General features: G+C 43.4%; 1 protein-coding gene across 2 annotated transcripts in view; it reads right to left on the minus strand.

The window, feature by feature from the left end:
- LOC133136573 (contactin-associated protein-like 2) overlaps window positions 1–23,507 on the minus strand; it is a 268,486-nt gene that overhangs the window by 101,461 nt on the left and 143,518 nt on the right. For both annotated transcript variants that reach the window (XM_061254190.1, XM_061254191.1), the window contains 2 exons: window positions 14,738–14,887; window positions 5,644–5,806 (listed from right to left, as the gene is read on the minus strand). In XM_061254190.1, coding sequence (XP_061110174.1) covers window positions 5,644–5,806; window positions 14,738–14,887 — 313 coding nt within the window. The remainder of the gene's footprint in view (window positions 1–5,643; window positions 5,807–14,737; window positions 14,888–23,507) is intronic.

The following is a 23,507-nucleotide window of genomic DNA, read 5'->3' on the forward strand; positions in this document are numbered from 1 at the left end:
CTCCCACAGTCCAAAGACATGCAGGTCAGGCTGATTGGAGAGTCTAAATTGCTTGTGGGTATGAGTGTGTGAGGGAATGGTGTGTGTGCCCTGCGATGGACTGGTGACCTGTCCAGGATGTATTCCTGCCTTTCGCCCAATGTATGCTGGGATAGGCTCCAGCCCCCCTGCGGCCCTGTTCAGGATAACCGGGTTAAGATAAAGAATGAATGAATAATCTTCCCTGCAGTCTCTGCCTTGTCCTGGCTATTTAGTGAATCTGGGCTCTACTGACAGTACAAAGTAGAATACAGCAGTGGCATTTATTTTGGGAATAGACGCGGTCTGTCCAAACCTCACTGCATTGGCAGCGATGCACGCTGGAAGCTGCAGCCATCTGTAGAGCAGTCACACGTTCCTCTCTGCTTGGCTGTGTGTCGGGATGATATAACGATCAACTGTTATGCAATCCCGCAATTAGGGACAAGGCACAATCAGGACGCCGGTTGGCACTACAATGCCTAAGAGGACTTGATGGGGAAGATGCACGGGCGGACACCCCCGCTCTTCCAGGGCGAGAGGAGGTAGCGTTCAGCTGGCTACAGCCACCACCTCTAAATGGGGTCCTACAGCATCTCCCTAAGAATATTATGAATCAGAAGGCTCATCTGAAACTGGCTGATTTGCAAACCACGTCCAAATTTGGGCAGAGAAGTCGCACATCAGTGTTAACCAAGCTGCAGTCAGAGCTCCCTGTAAAAGACCCATCTCCATTACGCTGCTCAAAGACAGTGCTGTGCAGAAGTCTTAGGCACCCTCGACTTTATTATATATATGTTTATTTTTTTGTGTGTAAACCAACACATTTGAGATTTCCAAATATTCATTTTCCAAAAGATTTAATTTTACAGAGACATTTTTGTATTTAATTTTAAAAAAGTAATATATTACTGTACTGTAATTGACTACTTTTTACATAAAAACTGGCTGTCTGAGATCGGAAGCAAGGAACCAACCAAAGTCTGCAGAAGAACTGTGGCAAGTTCTCCAACATGCTTGGAACAACTGATTGTCTTAGCCAACGTTGTCCTGCAGTTCTAGAAGTGATGCAGTTTCAAGGGTGGTCACAAAAAAATATAGATTTGATTCAGTTTTTAACTATTCTGCCAAATTACTGAAGTGTAATGTAAAATGTATAGAACGTTTATTTAGGACCTTTCATTGAATTATTTTTGAAATAATCATATCTGTACAGAATGTTATACAGGTGCATAAGACTCGCATAAGGTTGGACTCACGCCATAACTGTGACATCATAAAGCACAGTGACGCCGGCCTGTTCCGGCATCGTTACCGTACCGTTAATGCAACGTTCCCTATTGTTACAGAACAAATCCCTGTAATTACACTACAGCCAGGGATCTGCACTAATTAGACCAGCGGTGGGCGACGAGGGTTGTATCCATTTCCGGTTTTCATGCAAAGTTCTGGCTCTAACGACTTAATTAGCCCTAACCTTTATGCAGTCTGACATTTTAGTCTATGTCTGACTACATTCCTGGATAAGCGAACAAATGAATGTCTGGTTCTTGTGACCCTATATAAAACATTTACGTCATCTAATCTACAAGTGAACCAGTGTTGGCGTATGCAGCAAATGAGCTCATTTTGCCTGGGAAATTCAACCTGCATGCGCACACCTGCCCACCAGCACAGGAATGTCCCACCCCTGAATTAGACTGTTGATGTGCGCAGCTAGGCAACGATAATGTCCTGTTGCCATGGAGGCGAGAAGATGTCACACTCAGGGTCATTATTGCTACATTTAAATAGGTGGCACACTATGCCAGAAGTCCTCTCAATTATAATTTGGCAATGATTACGGCTCAGGATTTCACAGTTGGGTATGTCTGTGTAAAGTCTAACTTTGGATATTACTTCCAGAACTATTGGCCACATTTTAGTTTAGTTTTTAAACATTGTCATTTAGAATTCAAAATTTGCAGAAAATCACTGGTCAGTGTCCTTCTACATTGAATATTGCAAACATAACAAGCATATACACAATGATAAATACATAAATAGATAAATAAATAATAAAAATAACAATAATGTAATGTCACTCAGGAAGGGTTCAACAATATTTGGGGGAATAATTCTTCTTCAACCAAAATAAATTGAGTGATCTCTTAATTTATTTTTCAGAGCTGCACAGTCAGTATTTATACATTTAGTGAGCACCTTATTAGGTATTTATTAGACTTATGTTTTAGACTTCTAATGCTGTAGCGTATCCACTTAAAGTTATGCTGTATTGTGTGTTCAGAGATGCTCTTCTGCATACCACTGTTGTAATGTGTGGTTATTTGCGTTACTGTCACCTTCCGGTCAGATTTGACCAGTCTGGCCGTTCTCCTCTGACGTCTCTCATTAACAACTATTAGCATTTCTGTCTGCAGAACTGCTGCTCACTGGATTTTTTGTTTGTTTTTTTGCACCACTCTATGCAAACTAAAATTCCAGGATATCCACAGTTTCTGAGATACTCAAACCACCCTGTCTGCCACCAACAATCATTCCATGGTCTTGGTCACTTAGATCCCATTTTTTTCCCCATTCTGATGGTTGATGTGAACATTAACTGAAGCTCCTGACCTGTATCTACATGATTGTACACACTGCACCGCTGCCACACAATTGGCCGGTAAGATAACCGCATGAATAAGTTGGTGTAATAAAGTAAAAATGTTCCAAAGTGCTCGGTGAGTTTATATTTCCCAGCTTGATGGCCTGGAGTTCTGTAGCGTGATCATTCACACTTTACCTCGCAGTTGTCTTGCGAAAGGTAAATCTAATCAGGACCTTTAGTCTTTGAAAGATAGTCACTGAAAATAAATCAATACTCTAGTGTCTGGATACTCAGCTCATAAGCACAGAGACTGATTTCCTTTACCAGGGCTCCGTGCATCCAACCAAACACTTTCCCTGGAGTTTCACCGTTTCCACACTCAAATCGCCGGTTCCTCGGAGGAAGGAACTCATTTTTCCCGTTCATATTTCGTCAGAGTTTTATTCCAACGCCAACCCTGCGGCAAATGACGGGTGCACAAAGGCTGGGTCGAGCGAGAAAGGATCCCCTAACTCAAAACTCCCTCTGCGTCTTTAATCCGTTATTTAATCTGATATGAAATATGCATAATAAAAACAACAGACCTTCTGGATTCACCAAATTATGAGACAGGAACACATCCGCCGCAGAGGTACGGTGCCAGCTACCTTCTCTTTCAGAGTTCGCACTCAACTGCCACTCACAAACATGGATAAAAAGGTAAATCTAATCAGGACCCTCAGTGTTTGAAAGATACTCACTGGAAACAAATCAATACCCCAGTGTCTGGATACTGAGCTCATAAGGAAATGATGTCAAATTGCTGGGCACATTGTACTAAGCACAGAAAAGCACTGTGTGCCTTAGCAGATACCGTACCATATTCCAATGGATTTTCTGACCATAAGGGCTACTGTCACAGATTATCATTGTGTTATGTACACAGTCCTCCAGGGAATCTGGTCACCCTGCTCATCATGAGAATAACACTTAGTCATCACTCACCTAACACTAGAGACTAACCTCAGTAAAAAAAACAAAAAAGATAAGTTCCTGTTGATGTGCACTGAATTGGATACATGTATTTGTTTTTGCCTAAAGAAAACAAAATCAACTGCTACTTATTTGCTTACCGCTTACGACCTGGAAACAATGAACAAAATCTGGTTTGGAAGTGGTTTGCAACACCTACCAAGTACCATAGACCGTCCAATTATTTCTGAGGTACTCTGAGCACACTGGAATGTGTCTACATTGCAGTCATCATTTGTTTTACTGTTTCAAGTAAGAACTGATGTGTTTAGATGCTGGTATGCAAACAGTGGCACAACAGACAGAGCTGGAGGTACTTACAGTCATTTTAAATCCACAGCGCTGAACCACAAGTGTGTCATTGACAATTAAGTGTAAACATTTACCAGGAGACAAGAGCGCATATCTTATATAAACGCGGCTTTATACAGACATGTATGAGTGCAGGCCCGTTGAGAATAGCAGGCGCGCACACACACACACACACACAGACACACACACACGACTGTACACGCAGGCGCACACGCGTGTTCACGTGTTCGCGCGCTGCACCGCGGCTCCAGTTTAATTAGCACAGGAGCTGATTTTCGCATTTTCGCAGATCACGCGATGTATACTCCCTCCAGAAACGAGCGGGCTTCGGTGGGAACCGCATTTCCGTACCACGGGCGGGGGAGGGGCTTTTGTTTCTGCTCCACGCTCCGCCGTTCCGGGGGAAACCCGCCAGCGAGCGTCCGCTAATGGAGGAGGCCTGAGCGGCCGACGGCCGTCCAGCAGTGCCAGAGCCCGCTAAGTGTGCAGCGCTCCAAATGTGCACCAGCACCAGCACGGGGCCCAGGGCAGGGCCCAGGGCCGTTTCCACCCGCTCGCATTTCTCCACACTTCTCCCCATTTTTATCCTCATTTTCTCCCGGCTTCCTCCTTGTTTCTCCAAATCTCTCTCCATTTCTCCCAATTTCCCCCCCATTTCTCAATTTCTCCTCGTTTTTACCTCATCTTATCCTCATTTCTCCTCTTTTTCTCCCCATTTCCCCCACTTCTCCTAATTATCTCTTTATTTCTCCTCAATTCTCCCAATTTCTCCCAATTTCTCCCAATTTCCTCCCCATTTCTCCCAATTTCTCCCAATTTCTCCCCATTTCCTCCCCATTTCTCCTCAATTCTCCCAATTTCTCCCAATGTCTCCCCATTTCCTCCCCATTTCTCCTCATTTCCTCCCCATTACTCTATTTCTCCTCATTTCTGTTGCTTGTGTCCGTGCCGGGAAGGGAGCACCGGCCCTTCATGGAGTTGATGGTGAGGACCGCTACGATTCGACGCGGTCACTGGTAGCTGTGGCCAATGACCTCGTTATGAGGGCTGCAGGAGGCCTGGGTTTTTGTGTTGAGGGACAATTCGGTTTTGGAGACGGTGCAGGAGCACTTGCTGCGGGGTTTTGTCATTTTTCTATTGCGTTAGAATTTCTTGCATTTGTAGGTTTTTTTGTTTCGCAGTTTGGCTGTATCCAGAGTGCCTTCATTTAAAATCAGATCAGTGACAGTTGAAACTTAGGCAACTATCACCTTTTAATCCTATTCGTCATGCAAACTTAGATACATTTCTCAATGAGGAATTAACTAACTGGCTTAACTAACTCCTCGTTAATGCGTTTGTTTCTATATGTGAATATATAAATTTGTTGTGAATATGCACATTTTAAATTTAATTTATTACAAAAACATAGCTATAGAGAAAGGTATGAGCCATTGAATAATTAATTACAGCACCTGCTCTGCTCACTGCATGTGAATATCACACATAATCATATTTCTCCCAGTTTCCTATGAATAGGATTCGAATGGGAAAATGTACTTGAAAAAAAAAAAAAAAGAACACACACACATTTATTAGCTCTGATTCCAGGTCCCAGCACATATTGCGGCTTGCAGCCTGCGACTTGGCACGGCGTTTTATAGATGTTCAGACGCCCTGCCCTTGACAGCTGCGTGTGAGAGAGATGGGGGGTATCGGGGGGGTGGAGTCACCTGTCTATGATGGCGCACATGTCCAGGCTGACGTTCTCGAAGAAGCGCAGCTCGCTCCGGTCCACCGAGGTCAGGTCGGCCAGCTGGTCGTCCACGTGGATCAGCTGCATGCAGCCCTGGAAGGACCGCTGTGAGGGAGCCGCGCTGCCGCGCCGAAAGTAGCCTGCAGGGGGCAGAGGTGAGCAACACACAATCTCTATAGCATCATAACATAGCATAACAGAACATAAGGTGATGGCGAGAACTGGCCATTCAGCCCAGCAATGCTCGCCTTTTCCTACCCCTAAGTGTACCCACTGCCTAATTTGCCTAAAAGCTTAATAGAATCTAACACCGTATCAAGCCTGGTCTTGAAAAACCCCCAGTGTCTCTGCCTCCACTACATGTACTGGCAAGCTATTCCACACATTACCACTCGCTGTGTGAAAAAATACTCCGCAGAATTTCTCCTTTGCCAATTTCCATTTGTGCCCTCTCGTTCTGCTAACCGAACTCAACCTGAAGAATCCCCTATAATTCACTTTGTTAATCACTTTAATTAATTTAAATGTTGAAATGTGTTGTGAGTCATTTTGAAAACAATCAGAAGGTGACAAGTGTGTCAAAATATTAATAATACAATAATTGTGTATTTATTTAAACTGTTGGGCTCAATTAGAGCCCAAACATAAAATTGGTCATAAAATCTTAACATAATAGCAGGGTTAACACAATATTGGGCATAATTATGGGCAGAACTGACTCGGAAAAATAGAATAAGTTTGTTGCATTATTGCGGTAATAATTGACAAATGTGTACAGGTATAATTGCCACACATACATTTTCGGCTCAAAAGAATCAGATAGCCAAAGTTACTGAATACAGAATACATTACAGTACAGAATAATACATGGAATGCTACAACTGACATTTACATTTTCAGGTTGATATGAATCATTTATTTTCAAATCGTAGCCACAATTGCACTTAATATTAGACACTAGTAATAAATGTTAATAGTTTTTGGCATAAGTTTGCAATATTTAGCAGTAGTGCTGAACATGTTCCCACAACTATAATGACATAATTTTCAGCATGGTAAAAATGAATCTTATAAGGAAATATACATTTGAATGACAGTAAATGTTTAACAGTAAGGCAGTATAATGGATAGGGAACAGGGCTTGTAATCCAAAGGCAGCCATTTTGATTTTGAAGTAGAGCACTGCCATTGTAGCCTTGAGAAACATACCTGAATTACTTTGGCATGTATGCAGCTGTACAAGAGCTTACAGTCTAAAATTATGTAAATTGTTCTGGATAAGAGGATTTGTAAAATGGCAGCAATGTAATTTCCAATAACAGAGCAAACTTCCTGTTAATATATGATGACATTTGTAAAGATTATTCTGTTAGAAGCAAATTATGATGTGGTCACCACCTTACAGGGTCTGTTCAATCTCAGTAGAAGGTGTACTGCTTCTGTAATTCTGTAATATGCATGTTCGAAATTAGTTTAAAAAAAACAAGATGGAGCCACTATTAGAAATGCTCAATTACAGTGCGAAAAGATGAGGAAATATTGTTGGGCCCAGAGCAAAACAGAAAGACAACAATACACACAGACAGAAATTAGATCTAGTTCATTCCTGAGTATGAGAATCGGCGAATGCACTGGGATGCTAAACGAGTCAAGAGTCTAGACTTGTAGGGAGGGCTGGCCTTGGCATTCATTCCTCCTGTTGATGTGTGCGCACTACAGAAGAAAAAGCATCCGAGTTCATATGGGAACACATTGCTCCAAATAAGCAGGAGAAACACAGGCCAAAACACAGTTTAGTGGGCTGACCAGGGTACCTGCACTGGAGCCAGAATGGAGGCAGTAACCGAGAGCTTTGGAGAGGCGTGTGGATAAAATGGCAACTGAAAAACATACTGAAAATGTATTGTATTTTCACAATTTTCCAATCCGACTGCTTAGTTTCTACCAAAAACCTCCTGGTCAGTGTACAGAAAATGTGAAGAATAACGTTGTAAATGAAGGGGATTAAGGAGCACATACAATACAATATATCCACGAAACACAATCACCGTTGTTAAACTAGCTGTCCAGACAAACCTCTGCTAGCCTACAGCATCTGACCAAGAGTACGCAAGTAGTGTAGGCGATATGAGAAAACTAACCAGGAACTGAACTTGTGTGCAACTGCACCTTTCCCGGATTTAAACAGAAATAAAAATGAAACAAACCTAAGTCGCTTCTAAGGCGAATTAAATATGAAAGTGCCCTAAAGCTCTCAAAAGGGAATCGTTTCTTGCCTGGTAGTGCCGGACCCGGGGCCTGCGTTGACGTGCGCACGCAGGAGCGGCTCTCAGGAGCACTCCGGCTGCATCACAAAGGCACCGATTCCACCGCACCGCCTTCTGCGAGCTCCCTTTCCATTTGCTCCCCATACCGCTTTCCTCTTATTCGCTGCATCTGTTTATCCCTCGATGAAGCCATCCCAGACAACAACAAAAGAAAAAAACCCTCCGCGTTTAAACCTGAAGCCTCGAGTTAACAAGCAGGAGTAGGTGCTCTGCGTCAGTCGGTTTGGTTGTTTTTGCCTTCCCATAACGCCGTTGGAGTTTGTCTATTAGCACCGCGCTCGCTCCGGTCCGGTGTGAGGCCCGTTATTAATCCCACCTCTTACCTGGAAAAAAGATTTTCCATCAAATGCGAGATCAAGCGTCTCCCCTATCGACTGGCAGCGGGGAACTACCCCAGAAGGCCTACAGTAACACGATGCTGTGTAGAAAGAAAAAACGAGGGCTTGTTGTTGCTCTGGAGTGCATTGAAAAATCCAAAACAAGTGGGTATTGAAGAAAGCAGTTTGACGATGCTTTAAAAAAAAGCACTGGAGGAGACCGACACTAATGAAGCCTTCTGACAAATCTAAAATTCTGCTTGTGTTTTTGAGGCCAGCTGACTTGCCGCATGGAGAAAAAAAAAAAAAAGGCTGGGCTTCAATGGGAATAAATGTATGGCCTTTAAATAACCACCATGTTTTGCACATAAAAGGGGTAAGAATCTGAAAGACAAATTGGTGTCTTCAGATTTTAGACCTCTCGGGCAAACAGTGGTTAAGGTATTACAGAGATTCAGATTAATCTGAAGAGCAAACACAGGTATTGTTATGGGTCGGGGACTGAGGAACCAATCGCAAACCAGGAAATGGACAATAATGGAGCGCCCATTTTGCGAAGTCAGGCAGGTAGGGATCAATCGTTGGCAGACAGATACAGAAAGGATAATCAAAATCGCAGTCGGGGGTTACTAGCCCAAACAAGTCCAAACACAGGGCGACCACACACAGCAGGGACAATCCAAAATGTGGTCGTGGTCACAGGCAAAGGTTCAAACACAGCTAGACAATCCGAACAGGCGAAGGTATACAGAACGTGATCCAGTCAGTGTTTAACAAAAGTCCAATCAAAGTCCGGGAACAGAAAATCCAATCAGAGACAGAAGGGTTATCCAGAAAGAAGTTGGGGTATACAAAACAGGTCAGAACAGGCAATCAGAAAAACGCTGGAAGGACTGGCTTACACGTTACAATCTGATGAGACACATGTGAGATGAATAAACAAAGGAAAAGCAAAGAGGGACACGGCACCACAAAAAACTACAGGAAACTCCAAACACCAGAACGAGGAATACAGGGTATGACAGACACTGTTTCAAGCTGTAAGACACAGGGGTCTTTTAAAGAGCAAAATTGCAAATATGGAAATGGACTGCATTAATATATAGCCAAAGCGCTTTACAATGAATGCCTCTCATTCAAAACAAACACTCCACACACGCCATGCAAGCCACCAAACAGCTTGTCGGGAGCAATTGCGGGTTAGGTGTGTTGCTCAGGGACAAATCAGCACACCCAGGGCGGGGGATCGAACCGGCAACCTTCTGCCAGACGACCGCTCACACCTCCTGGGAGAACCAAATATTGTTACAGAGCATTCTAATGCCGATGTAACAATCACTACTATGTAAGCAATGGAGTTCTAGAACATTCTAATGCTGATGTAACAATCACTACTATGTAAGCAATGGAGTTCTAGAACATTCTAATGCTGATGTAACAATCACTACTATGTAAGCAATGGAGTTCTAGAACATTCTAATGCTGATGTAACAATCACTACTATGTAAGCAATGGAGTTCTAGAACAGTTTACTGCTGATGTAACAATCACGACTGGTAAATGTAAGCAAAGTTCTAGAACACTGGAACACACAATTTTGAGGGGAAAAAGAAAACCTGGTGAAAAAGTGCTGCTTGTCACCATCTGCAGTCTGTGACAAACCGTATTTTGGCAGTGTACCACCTCTGTCTCCCCCACCATGCCCCTGTGAGTCAGCCGTCTGCCTGTTTGATCTCCATGGGCGTTTGGCTAATCTCCCTGTCCTTTCCCTGGGTCCTGGCAGGAACGTTACCCTCAGATCACATCTGCTGAAATGTCCGGAGGAGCCACAGAGCCACCCTAAGCGGCTGACAGGACTGGCGCAGCGCCAGAACACGCAGTAATGGAATAGGACTGAGACAGACGACGCCAGTGCCAACACACACCTCCGCTGCTGTCTGGTCTTCATCTGCACTTCCTCAGACCCGGGGAAGAGTCTGAGGATCACACACACACACACACACACACACACACACACACATACACACACACACACACACACACCCACATGAACACACACACACACACACACACACACACACACACATACAAGTGCTCACACACGCACACACACACACACACACACACACACACACACACACATACAAGTGCTCACACATGCACACACTATGCACACACACACACACACACACACACACATACACACACATACAAGTGCTCACACATGCACACGCTCATGCACATGCACACACACACACACACACACACACAAGTGCTCACACACGCACACGCACATACACACACACACACATATAAGTGCTCACATACGCACACGCACATACACACACACACACATATAAGTGCTCACATACGCACACGCACATGAACACACACACACACACACATACAAGTGCTCACACATGCACACGCTCATGCACATGCACACACACACACACACACACACACACACAAGTGCTCACACACGCACACGCACATACACACACACACACACATATAAGTGCTCACATACGCACACGCACATGAACACACACACACACACACACACATACAAGTGCTCACACATGCACACGTTCATGCACACAAACACACACACACACACATACAAGCGCTCACATACACACACACTCACATACACACATGCACACACACACATGTGCGCACGCTCACATACACACACGCACATGCACACACACTCACACACACACACATACAAGTGCTCACATACACACACGCACACACACACACACGCACGTTCACATACACACTTGCACACGCACTCACACACACACGTGCACACAAAAAACACACGCAGACACACATGCACATGCACGAACACACACACACAATCACGCATGCACACACACATCTCCATGAGATTTATGAGCATCCTTTCTCTATCCATAATTAATGTTATTTCTTCTAAAACTATATCTAATAATGCTTGTCAAAAAAAAACAAAAAAACTGCTTTTGAAAAAGCTCATTTCTCTGTGTCTCAAGAAGCAGAAAGAACCAAAGGCTGTCCTGGGATCGATGGTCTGGGTTTGGCTTTTTGGAAAACGTGTGCCGCATACCGTATCAACAGCCATTTAATCCAAGAGAGCAGCCTCACCCACATTCTCTTATTTATCCTGTAAATAATGTGTTTTATTGCCATTCTACCTACCCGAGACTGCAGGTACCGTAAATGACACACTCTTCAAATTCTAATTACCAATGTACAGCAATAGAGTAGAGATAATTTGTTTTATGTTGACAAGAAAAGAAAAGAAAAGAAAACGTCAGAAACGGTGCAGACCCTACTGGAACTAAATTGACCCGTGCCCACGTGACAATCACAAGTTTCAAATGCGGTTTATCGGTGCTTCTGTTCACCCTATTACGCCTAATTCTTCTCACTTTGGTCAATTCTTCTATCTGTCTGGAAGACAGTACCGAATGCACTCACTGTTTCACTATAGTGCATCTCCAAACAGAAATCTCGGCGTTAGGAGATGGAACTTAATCGCTCAGTCAGTGATGGAGGCGGAACATTCCGTTAAATAACACCGAAACGTCTGAATGTGCGACTGAATTTAATATTTTCCCATAAGGAGAAAAATCAATTATGCTGTTGCAGAGTCATTATGCTATTAGGTAGCTAGAACATCAGTCTCCCGACGGATAATTAGGATTTCCATGGAAACAAACTGACAAAAACTGCCGCGGATCTAAATCCGTTGAATAGTCAGGGGGAACAAAATGGCACATTTTCCCCGTGAGTTGGGTCAGTAATTGAGTCGGTGAATACCCCATTGGAGGAAAACATAACAGGCTTTGATGTTTTGATGTTTTGTGGTGAAACTTCGTCGAACATTTTGAAAGGAGACGGTATTGAGGAAAGAGGACTGACCGCGCTTTTAAAAGAGCACCTCATAGAGACTTTAATGGAGCCCTCTGACAATCTGAGAGAATAAAAAACATCTTCTTTGTGTGCACACGGCCCGCTTTTCACCAACACTGTAAAGAAATAATAATAAAATCATTTTAAAAAGCACTGACTGATTCCGGCGTCCAATGAGAGGGTGAAAAGACCGGCTTCTTTGGAGCCCTGTACAGAAGCATCACTTCTGTACATACGAGGGTATGACTCTGAGAGGCCAATTGGTATCTTCAGATTGAAGACGCACACATTCAGACAGCCCCTCACAGCAGAGACCCCTAGAAACGGCCTGTTTCTCCAGAGCCCGCTGCAATAAGACTCCTAGAATTTAGAAGACCCGGTGTGCACACGCTAAGGTATCCTGGTGGCGTAGTTCATATCGGGAAGAACTGTGGATTGTGAGAGGCTAATGTGTTGCAGTTGAAACACTGACGTTTGCGGCCCGTTCGGTAATTTCCACTGAACGTTCGGAGACCTTTACGACAAAAAATGGCAGCGAAGCACCTCGATGGATTGCGGCGCTCGTAGTATTTAACGTCATGCACTGGCGTCTTGGTAACCTGGGCAACAACTTGGCCTAGCCCACTGAACTCTATCACACTGAGCCTTTGTCTACTGTGACAATGTCAATAAAATACTCACTTTTCATCTTGAAGTGCTTTTTTAAGAGGATCTTTACTGTAAGCATTTTCATGAGGAGAACAATTCCATACGACTGTAACATAGCTTCATTTTGCTCGTTTAAGCCATCTAAGCATTACACTAGCAACAGGAATTACAGAGTGGGCCTTTAAAATGAAGGTGACATGAAAGTTTATGTAAAGAAACTAACCTGAGAAATGCACAATGCACTAGGCCTCTGACAAATGACTGAGCCGAAACATCAGGCTTTTTTTGGGCTGAATACAAATAATATACAAATGCAACTAAATGTATTTTTTCCTGTCCACTGTCTTCATGGGTTTAATAAAGCCTGGTCATACATTACATTACATTTTTGGCTGACGCTCTTATCCAGAGTGACATACAGTTGATTAGACTAAACAGGAGACAATCCTCCCCTGGAGCAATGCAGGGCTATGGGCCTTGCTCAAGGGCCCAACGGCTGTGCAGATGTTATTGCGGCTACAACGGGAATCGAACCGCCGACCTTGCGGGTTCCAGCCATGTACATTGACCATGACGCTACAGGGCGCCCACGTACGATGACACAACTGTGCTGAAAGTTCACATAAGGAGCTGGTTGAAGGTCTTTAATTGCCGATGATCTCAGGTTGCGAACATATAATTAGAATTTCCATGGCAACAAAGAAACAAAAATGGCGGCAACAGCCGGGGGGGAAAACACTGACGACCCGTTCAATTCCAATCACTTCGCCATGGCAACTGTGGAATCTCACAGGGTGGCGCATAATCGGGTATGACATCACCCAGGAAGGGAAGGTTTGAGTCAGCAGGGCATTCGTTACTGGAATTTAGTAGATTCTCTCAGCCAGGGTGACTCACTCAACTTGCCAAATTACTGGGGTGACATTGGCTCAGGCGATAAGAGCAGTCGTCTGGCGGTTCGATCCCGCTCTGGGTGTGTCGCAGTGTCCCTGAGCATGACACCTAACCCCTCAAATGCTCCTGACGAGTGGGTTGGTGCCTTGCATGGCAGCCAATCGCCGTTGGTGTATGAATGGGTGAATGAGAAGCATCAATTGTACAGCGCTTGGAAGAAAGGCGCTATATAAATGCCGACCATTTATCATTTTACACAGTATTACAGTATCCATTGACACAGCTGTGTATACTATACTGAAGTAGTTCAGTTCATGTACTCAGGGATACAACGGCAGTGTCCCACCTGGGAATCAAAACCTGCCACGTTTAGGTTATAAGCCCAGCTCTCTAACCTGCTGGCAGTATCCACTCAGTATGAACACCATTCGTCTACCTACACAAGCTGCACCTGCACATCCCTCCACTGGGGGCAGTACAGTGTGGGATAGACACGCTCAGCCATCTACTCTCACTTCCGGACACACTTGCTGAGCACCTGTGGTGTGATTGCAAGCAAGGCCGGGCCAGCTTCAATTGGGAATTCCAAATCCAGGCGGAAAACCGAAAAACCGCGGAAGCTCCGTCTTTAAGCTACATTTTAAAGGTACAATAGGTAAGATTTTTGGTTAAACATTGTTACAAGACCATTGTAAATCTCTTCCTATCATTGAAAAAGGCTCACTGACATGTTGACTCACCCTCTGCCTGTGTTAGTCCTTAAATTCGGGTTTCAAAATATACAGTTGACAGCCCGACACTCTGTACCAAACCATTGTATATCTGTACAATAATTCAAGCTCATTGGTTGAAAATTGGTTCTAATTGCCACAGCCAATGGCGTTTCAACGTCAGCATGTTTACAGAAAAGGGCTGTACTAATGACTAATGACTGTAATGCAATTAGGATACATGTTTGTATCCACGGCGGCAGCAGGACTACCTCCAAAGTAGTACACGCCCCCGCTCCGTATCTGGATGGGGGTGTGGGTCTGAACAGCGGAGGCCTCGTCCCCGTCGATGGTCAGCATGGTGAAGTTCTCCTTGGCCAGGAAGCGCACGTCGTGCCACTGCCCGTTATTGAGCCCGGAGCCTGCCAGGGGTCGCAGAGAGACACAAACATCATCATCATCATCATCATCATCATCATCATTATCATTATTATTATTATTATTATTATTATTATTATTAATCCTTTATTTTAATAGGTGGGCACATTGATTTAGGAATCTCTTTTTCAAGTGAGACCTATGTACATAGGTAATAAACACATACAGGCATAGAGACAGACAGATACAATTCAGGCAAACGTTAAAAATAACAATAAACAGCATACGATCAATCAAAGCATTTAGATACAGAATTTTAAAAATCCGTCTAAAAATTACTTAACGGGACAAGGGATCTTAGTTTATGCGCTTGTACGTCTTGAAAATAATATCCAAGGAGATTTTGCTAACTTGTAATAGATGGGAAAAAAAAATTTTTTACGAAAGGAAAAAAAAACAATTTCAAACCCGACCACCGGTAATGTAGCTTCCAGCAGAAATCGAACCTGCATATTAACAACGGTAACATACCGATGCAGGCTCAATGGTGCATTTCCTTCACACACAGCAGCAGGGCTTTTGAACTGTGTAAGAAGCACAGTACTCCCCGTGTAGCCTATCTGCTGGGTTAAGAGAGGTCTGCCTCATTAGGGTGGAGATGGGGACTGCCCGTTCCACTTTAGGTTTTGAAATTCAAGGAAGGAACCTGCCTAAATCTCAATGGCCCATCAAAGCAGCTCACTTCATCACTTCATTAGTCCACACACACACACACACACACACACGGTCCCCCCGCCCCCCGTCTCTGGCTGTTTTAGTCAAACGCTAGAGAAGGATTACAGCTGAATATGATGAGAAGAAATTACCAAGAAAAAAAAGGCCAGCTTTGAGAGTTTCCGATGAGAAGATCGAGGATTACAAGGGTTAACACGGGAACCACCGGTGGAGACTTCATATATACAGTGTATACTGTACATTATTAAAGTGAGTATATCCTGCTATCTTGGTATCTTTAGAGGATGTACACAGGGAATGTGTTCAGCGCAGACAGAATAATGGATAGAATGCTTTCGTTTGTCGTCGTACGAGGCTACGATTATTTATTTCCTGCAATGCTAACGCTTAAAAAACAACTTTAAAAAATGTCCAACAATTCAGACGAAATATGGAGAAAATGTAATCAAACAAGGGGAAGAGATACTGAACAGTAGCAGCCTCTAGCCAGTAAAATTTTTTTATTAACATACGAAAGATATTTGTATTGTTTATTAGAAGGATCTAAACTTAAATGAAGCAATGGTATTGTGCAGCTCTTATCTGGTGCATATTTCAGATTATCACCAGATTATACCATACCCCTGCAACCCCTGGTTTCCATGCGGAATGAAACTGCTCAAGCTAGGTTATGAAACAGCTGGCAGCTGGTTGACCAGTTTAGACTAGTTCAAGCTATGTTTTGAAACAGACAAGTTACCAGCACTAGCTAGTTGACCAGCTCATACCCAGCTAGACCAGCATCATGACCAGTTTGACCATGCTGGTTGATCAGCTACCAGTTCAGACAAGCTACCAGCGCTAGCTAGTTGATCAGCTCATACCCAGCTAGACCAGCTTCATGACCGGCTTTACCATCTCAATTTTCAAACAGTTCATAGCTGGATTTCACAGCTGGATTGCGGCATAAAGTCTGCGCCACTGACCAAGCCTTTAGGTCGCACGTCACTTCCTGTTTTTCAGCTCGTGGTGCGCAGGGCAGAGCTGTGGATAGTCGCTGGATATCCACCGGAGAGTAATGACTCCATGAATTGCCTTCAGACGGTGAAGCGAATTTGCCAAGGAGCAGAGTCTCGGGTTAACACTTCTCCCATTACTCCTTCTTTGACAACAAAGATCAATAAGTCCACGGACACGTGTAATATTTACTTTTCAGGCCCGGCACGGGGGAACAGCGTTCCGTAACGGCTGTGCGGCCGGGCTCAGAAATACACTGTCGATGTATTCGGTTCCATAACGCGGCGTGTTTAATTACTGCGGCCGAGGAAGTTACAGTAACTCCAAGCAATGAGGTTCAGTGCGGGCACTGTACTTATAATAACGCTGTCAATAAAGTTGCTTGTGGATATTGAAACCATGTTAATGCTGCGCAGAAAGTTTCACATGGGAAATGCAATGAGTAACCGTACACAAAGATATTAATGCAGGCACTGACGGGCAGCACTTTTCTCTTCAGGAAATGAACGGGAGGTTTTACCTGATGTGCCATTACACTACTTTGCTTGGCAAACAGCCGCATCCAGGTATATTTGCGTAGCTTCGGCAACTTTATACGTTTGAAGTCGGATATTGCAGTGGAGCAGTGCAACGAGGCTGCAGTGACAGCAATATGTGTGTGACTATAATCTTTAAATTCTTTGTTTTCACCCAGCACAGCACCCCCAGTACATGGAAAAATAAAATGGGGATGTACAATGTAGCTCTCCCACCTGCGTCGCTGGCCAAAGATAAGGACAGCGTTTGAGCGGATCCGGGTCTCGGAATGTGATTCCGCCGATGGGATATCGAGGGCCAGTTATGCTAAATGCTGGTGAGAGACATTTTGTGAGGGACCAGCAATAAAAAAAAAAGCAATCAGAGCATTACAAAGAACCCACATTCTCAATTTAGAAAGACAAGTCATTATTACAGCCAAACGCTGCTGCTGCCAAGGAGGGAAAGTGTTCCAGCATTGCTTCACGAACGCAAAGTCCCGTGGCTTCAACTCCAGTGCTTTTCCATCACAATGAATACAATTCCACCGCAGACTAGCCCACTAGCTGCGATAAAGTCAACCACAGCAGTCGCCAAAAAAATCAAAAATGATGTGTCTGAGTCAGTCCAAAACTAATTATAGGGTTCATACATCCCTATATCCGCCAGTGTTAAGTGGTTCAGCAATGCTGCAGCAAAGCTTGTAAAACAAAAATGAAAAAAGAAAAGTGTTTTTTCTGTAGCTTTTAAAAAAATTAAACTCAGGTAATTGGGGGCGAAGGTGACTCACACTCCCAATTAGGCAAAGCGAGGACCTTTAGGAGAATGAAAAGCATTTCTCCCTCTCCCATTGATCAGGCCTAAATCCAGCATTATGGAGTATAAAAGTGTCTTTGTCTCCGCAGATGCCTGTCGCCGTGGCCTTCCTCTTCTACGCTTGCGTTTTTGCAAGGTTTCAGTGCGATTACAAAAACCGCAAGGCCCGTCTTCACTCTGGTTTACAATAAAACACCAGCGTTACGTCTTTTCTTTACAAACTCCAATTTGGCGAGCTAGCGTTAGCGTCTGTTCAACTCACCCCGCCACGTGTGTGAAGGAGTAAAACAAATCTTTTTTGCTTTTCGACTGTTTGCTAACGTTAAGGACAAACGTCGATTGAATAACAACCTACAAGTAAAACTCATTTAGGGGCTTTGAACAGATTTACAGCGAGAAAGCTGATGAAGTACAGCAACGTTATGACTAATGTACACAAAAAGGGTTATACTGGCACTGTGATGTTACGGAAAGTCTATAAAAGAAGTTTAAACAGGGAAAGAAATCCCTGCTCCAAAATACATTTAAATGGTTGGCATTTATACAGCGCCTTTATCCAAAGCGCTGTACAATTAATGCTTCTCATTCACCCATTCATACACACACCCACACACCCACACACCCACACACCACCAGCGATTGGCTGCCATGCAAGGCGCCGACCAGCTCGTCAGGAGCATCTGGGGGTTAGGTGTCTTGCTCAGGGACACTTCGACACAGCCCGGGCGGGGGATCGAACCGGCAACCCTCCGACTGCCAGACGACTGCTCTTACTGCCTGAGCCATGTCGCCACATTTCCAAGGACACTGTAGAATTGCTACACACTTGTACACAATGGTCATCCTGTTCTCTTAACCCTTATGTAGTCTTAACTTTCTTTATACTCCCCTTGTTCTCAGGGTAAAAAAATTACCTGCCTTCACTAAACCCATAAAAAAAAAGCAGCTTAACTGAGTTTATCTATTTTGCATGAAGAAACAACCTGTCACTCATCACAAACTTTGTCATCAAATTTGCCAAAAGATCAGTTAGGGGGTTTTCTCTGCTGTTAAACATAGTGGCGGGTCATTTTTTACCCTTAAGACAACACAAGGGTTAACATGTCATCCTCTGGACGACTATCTGATTTAAACACTAACTCCAGCTCATGAGAAGGAAATCAATGGATTTAATGATGCCATTAGATCAGATCTGAACTCTGACATATCCAACATATTCTTCAGATTTACCGACTGTGTGGATGGACTGAAGGAGGCTGAAGTCTTGTTACTTCATTGCCACAAAAGGGATTTGAGTGTAGAGCAGGGCTGCCCAACCCTGTTCCTGGAGATCTACCGCACTGTACATTTTCACTCCAACCCTAACAAAGCACACCTCATTCAACAGCTGGAGCAGAGCTGCCCAAACCTCTTCCCGGAGATCTACTACCCTGTAGGTTTTCACTCCAACTTTAACAAAGCACAACTCATTTAACAGCTAGAGCAGGGCTGTCCAACCCTGTTTATGTCTCACATAAAATGCGAAAACACATATATCAGAGGAACAGTGGTTAAAACTGTTTTGTAGAAATGTCAGGTCCTTCTCCAAGGTTAACCTTGCTTACAAGAAGAAAGAAAACAAAAAAAACAGCAACATATGCTATTGCTTAAAAGGCATTCAGATGCAAAAGTAAGTAAATATGTTTCCCGAAGGATGCCTGCATGCTCAGCCGGCACTGCCATACGTGGTTTAAAATGAAAGTGCAAACCTTTCCGCCATTTAAAAGACCTTCAACCCACACACATCTCCCACCATCCTATCTGGATATTTGTTTCCGTTGAAACCGCTCCGAATGTGCTCACTCCAGTCCCCAGGCAAACGATCACTGATCGCAGCGCGCTCCGTGATGAACGCCGAACTGGACCCAGTGGGACCATTAAAAGAGCAGGGAATATCAGAAGGCACTCGGTCTCTCTCTCCGTTTGTATCCGAGCTGAGTGCTTTGACCGTCACATGCAGCGACCCACCCCCCCCCCCTGCTGTTTGGGTCAGCTCAAGCCTAGCGGAGGGAGTTAGTCGCAGAGTTGAAAGTGACAGGCAATCACATTTTTTCCCGCCTCCGGATCAGAGGCGTTAGTCATGCCGATAAGGAGCAGCGCTCGCCGTAGTACAGTGCGGCTTTGAACGGCGGTGAACCGGCCCACTACTTAGACGACCACCCGGCTGGAGTGTGGCCTTTAATGTCCGTGTGGTTGCCAAGTTCTGGGACAGTTACAGAGTCGACTGCGTGTGTGTGTGTGTGTGTGTGTGTGTGTACATCTAAGCCCAGGGCGCAATTACGACATCAAAATATTAACTTTCTGAGCCTTTCCTGCGGCACAGGATTTGAAAAACTACGCATCCCACAAGATAAAGGACACTGTTTGAAAGTCCATTCACTCCATGAATAAATCATCCCCGTACAGAAATATCTTCGCTTGGAAATTTGTCTTTGAAGTCCGATCACAGGTCCAAGAAATACCTTTAAAATATAAATAAAGAAAATCACTAACGGGCCCTGAAGACAAAATGATGCTCCAGATCAATATTCGGATATTGCCCGGTGGAGAGGTCCACCATTTTGTTCTCTATGGATAAGGATTTAAAAATGTTTCAATCGATTGCATACAGACTGCAGCCAACTTCAGAAGACCAAATTACTTTAAAAGTCAAAAAGAACCACTCAAAGTGAGAACCATGAAAAAAAAGAAAATAAATTAATCCCAGTAGAAGGACTGGAGTAATTAAGAATTATATCGAATAACAATGCTTACAACAAACTGTTTATGGTGGCAATATATTACATTTAAAGTACATAACTGCTAAGCAAAAAATTCTATGATTAATAATTCCTTAAATTGCTTTCAGAAAACCATCAATACATTTCACTGACATGTAGGAAAGGCATTCAAAAAATCGATACGACTGTCTTTAAAAAACGATGGTTTTGGAGAATCTAGCTAAACCTTGAGAGATCGGTATGACTGTTACGTACTTTGTGGGAGCTATGTCCCACACGAATCTATTTAAAAATTATGAAAAAAGTACAATTCAACATATGATGGGCATCTGCACTGGAAAATGACAACATGTCTATGACAAGATTATAATAATCAATGTAAATAAGCCAAACGTACAGCGATATCGTTTTTGAGGGAATCTCCTTAAAATCCCATGAAATTACAATATAAGATTTCATGATGCATGACTTATACAGATTACATTCAATCCATTTATACAGCTAGGTAGTACAACATCAGAAACCAAAGCTGGAAAATCCAGGGTTGGAAAGTAGGCCTAAAAGTCCTCCCCAGTATTTTGTTCCAAGCACCTGGATTTGCAAATTAGCACAAGGAGGTAGAGGTAATTAGTGAAATCTATTGGCTCAGTACTTTCTGACCCCTGGACTTTTCAACCTCTGTTTGTGGGTCCTTGTTTGCTCTCATAATAGTGAAGCATATGAGAGCTAAGCCATTAACTGAGAAAAACACCCATATATATGGTATTAAAGTAATCCAGTGTAACTGAACAGGAGCCAATGTGAAACACTGGTATCATAACGCCTGAATAAAGAGTAGCTCAAGCATAATAAATGTAATATTGCCAATTAAATTAAATTAAAATTCAAACAACTGTTTTTGAACAGCCGAAAGCTGACCCAGTTCAATCTACCTACACCAGGTTTTGGCCGGCGATAGAGAAAAATGATGGATTGCATTTCAGAGTCGATTCGATTATTTTCCTCAGATGAACAAAATGGCCACTCTCTGATGAATGAAAGACTCATCCAGGATAGAGATTACACATCATATGGCTGACGCTTTTATTCAAAGCGACTAACGGTTGATTTGACTAAGCAGGAGACAATCTACCCTGGAGCAATGCAGGGTTAAGGGCCTTGCTCAAGGCTGTGCAGATCTTATGGTGGCTACATGGGGATTAGAACCACCGACCTTGCGTGTCCCAGTCATTTACCTTAACCACTACGCTACAGGCAGCCCTGCAGCGATCTGCCACCCTGGTCCACAGCCTCTGATGGTTTTTGTTTTCCCTCTAAAATTAGCAACCAACTCACGATTGAGTACTGCGTAACTGTGCGGTCAGCAGCTTTGATTAATCAATTAGGTTGCCGAGTAACAACACAAACGAGCACCGTGGTGCAGTCCAACCGTCCCACGAGACAAAAAAAAAAACGCACGTTGAAAGCACAGTGATCGGATGTCACAAAAATAAATCAATAAATAAATGATAATGTGTACAAAAATGATGCAACGGCATGAATGCAGTTCACCTTGTTTAGCTTCACATCCGACAGGTTTCTGAGCTTAAATACTCCTACAGTGTGATAACAATATCTGAGGCTTATTTTTACATCTGTGAAAGTACGGGCAAAAAATGGCTGTAAATATGAAAATACACACGGCCAAGTTAAAAGGGCAGCAGAGAGGACATTTTAAAGACAAACTAACATTGAGCTTTGGCACAAGAGTAGGGGCAAATAAAAATATCTTATATACAGTAGGTGCTGATTACTTTGATCATTTGCTTTGTCTGAATAATGCTGGAAACTCAAATTCTTGGAATGAGAGGTTCTAAAAGCAGTAATGCTTCACTGAGCTAGTCTGGTGTGTTGGAACCTATGCAATACTATGCCTATGAAAATGCAAATCCCACCTTCTGTTTCTTTTCGTTCGCTCAACTGAACCAGGCAAGATCAATCGAGCATAGAAAAGCGTTTGAATCCAAAACAATGACATATTTGGCCCAGCTCTGGGTACGATAGAGGGGATATGAATAGGCACCTGTGTTACAGGAGAAGTGACTCCCCACATGCACTTGAAATTGCATGAACTCATCACTCAATATGTACAGTGAAAAATATATATACAATGGGAAATACAAACAAAAGAAATTACTACACACAAACAAAAACTATGCTTTCAGACCAATGGCACAGCTCCAATCTGGCTCCTTTACGCACAAGAAAACTCCTCTCCACCACAAAGGAAGGTCGGGGCTCCTTAAAAGGCTTAGCCCCTCCCACAGTAACATACCAACTGCTCTTTACTATACCCACTTTACATAGGTGATTGCAGCCTAATTTCAATTTCTGCGCTGCCACCGTTAAATAAACTAAAATGACGAGTTATATGATTGGAATAATTTCTCCCCTGAGCCAGTTAATGACAGTTGAACATCTAATTCGTGAACAATATGGTATCAGCCTTCACAACATTGAACAGTGTTTTTATAGAAGGCGAGATATTAATAATTGTATTAATAATGGGCACATACAGAACACTGGGGTAGAGAGACATTTAATGGGAGCTCCTAATGGGTGGCATAACTCCAATTTTTATTGCAATTTATTAATATATGTGAGGAATAATCCTAACAGAGCTAGTTGTTCTGATACAGCCAACAGAGTCAAGTGACCAGAAAGCACACTATGAAAGCCACCATGCCCAGTGATAGAGTTTTAATACTGGATGAGCCAACTTAACGAAGCAGCAAAAATGTAAACACAAGGACAGGGTACCGCTAATAGACGGTGGCACTTTAAATTATAATAGTGGAATTTC

The sequence above is a fragment of the Conger conger genome, chromosome 9, assembly GCF_963514075.1.
Source record: "Conger conger chromosome 9, fConCon1.1, whole genome shotgun sequence".
NCBI classification, from domain to species: Eukaryota; Metazoa; Chordata; class Actinopteri; order Anguilliformes; family Congridae; genus Conger; species Conger conger.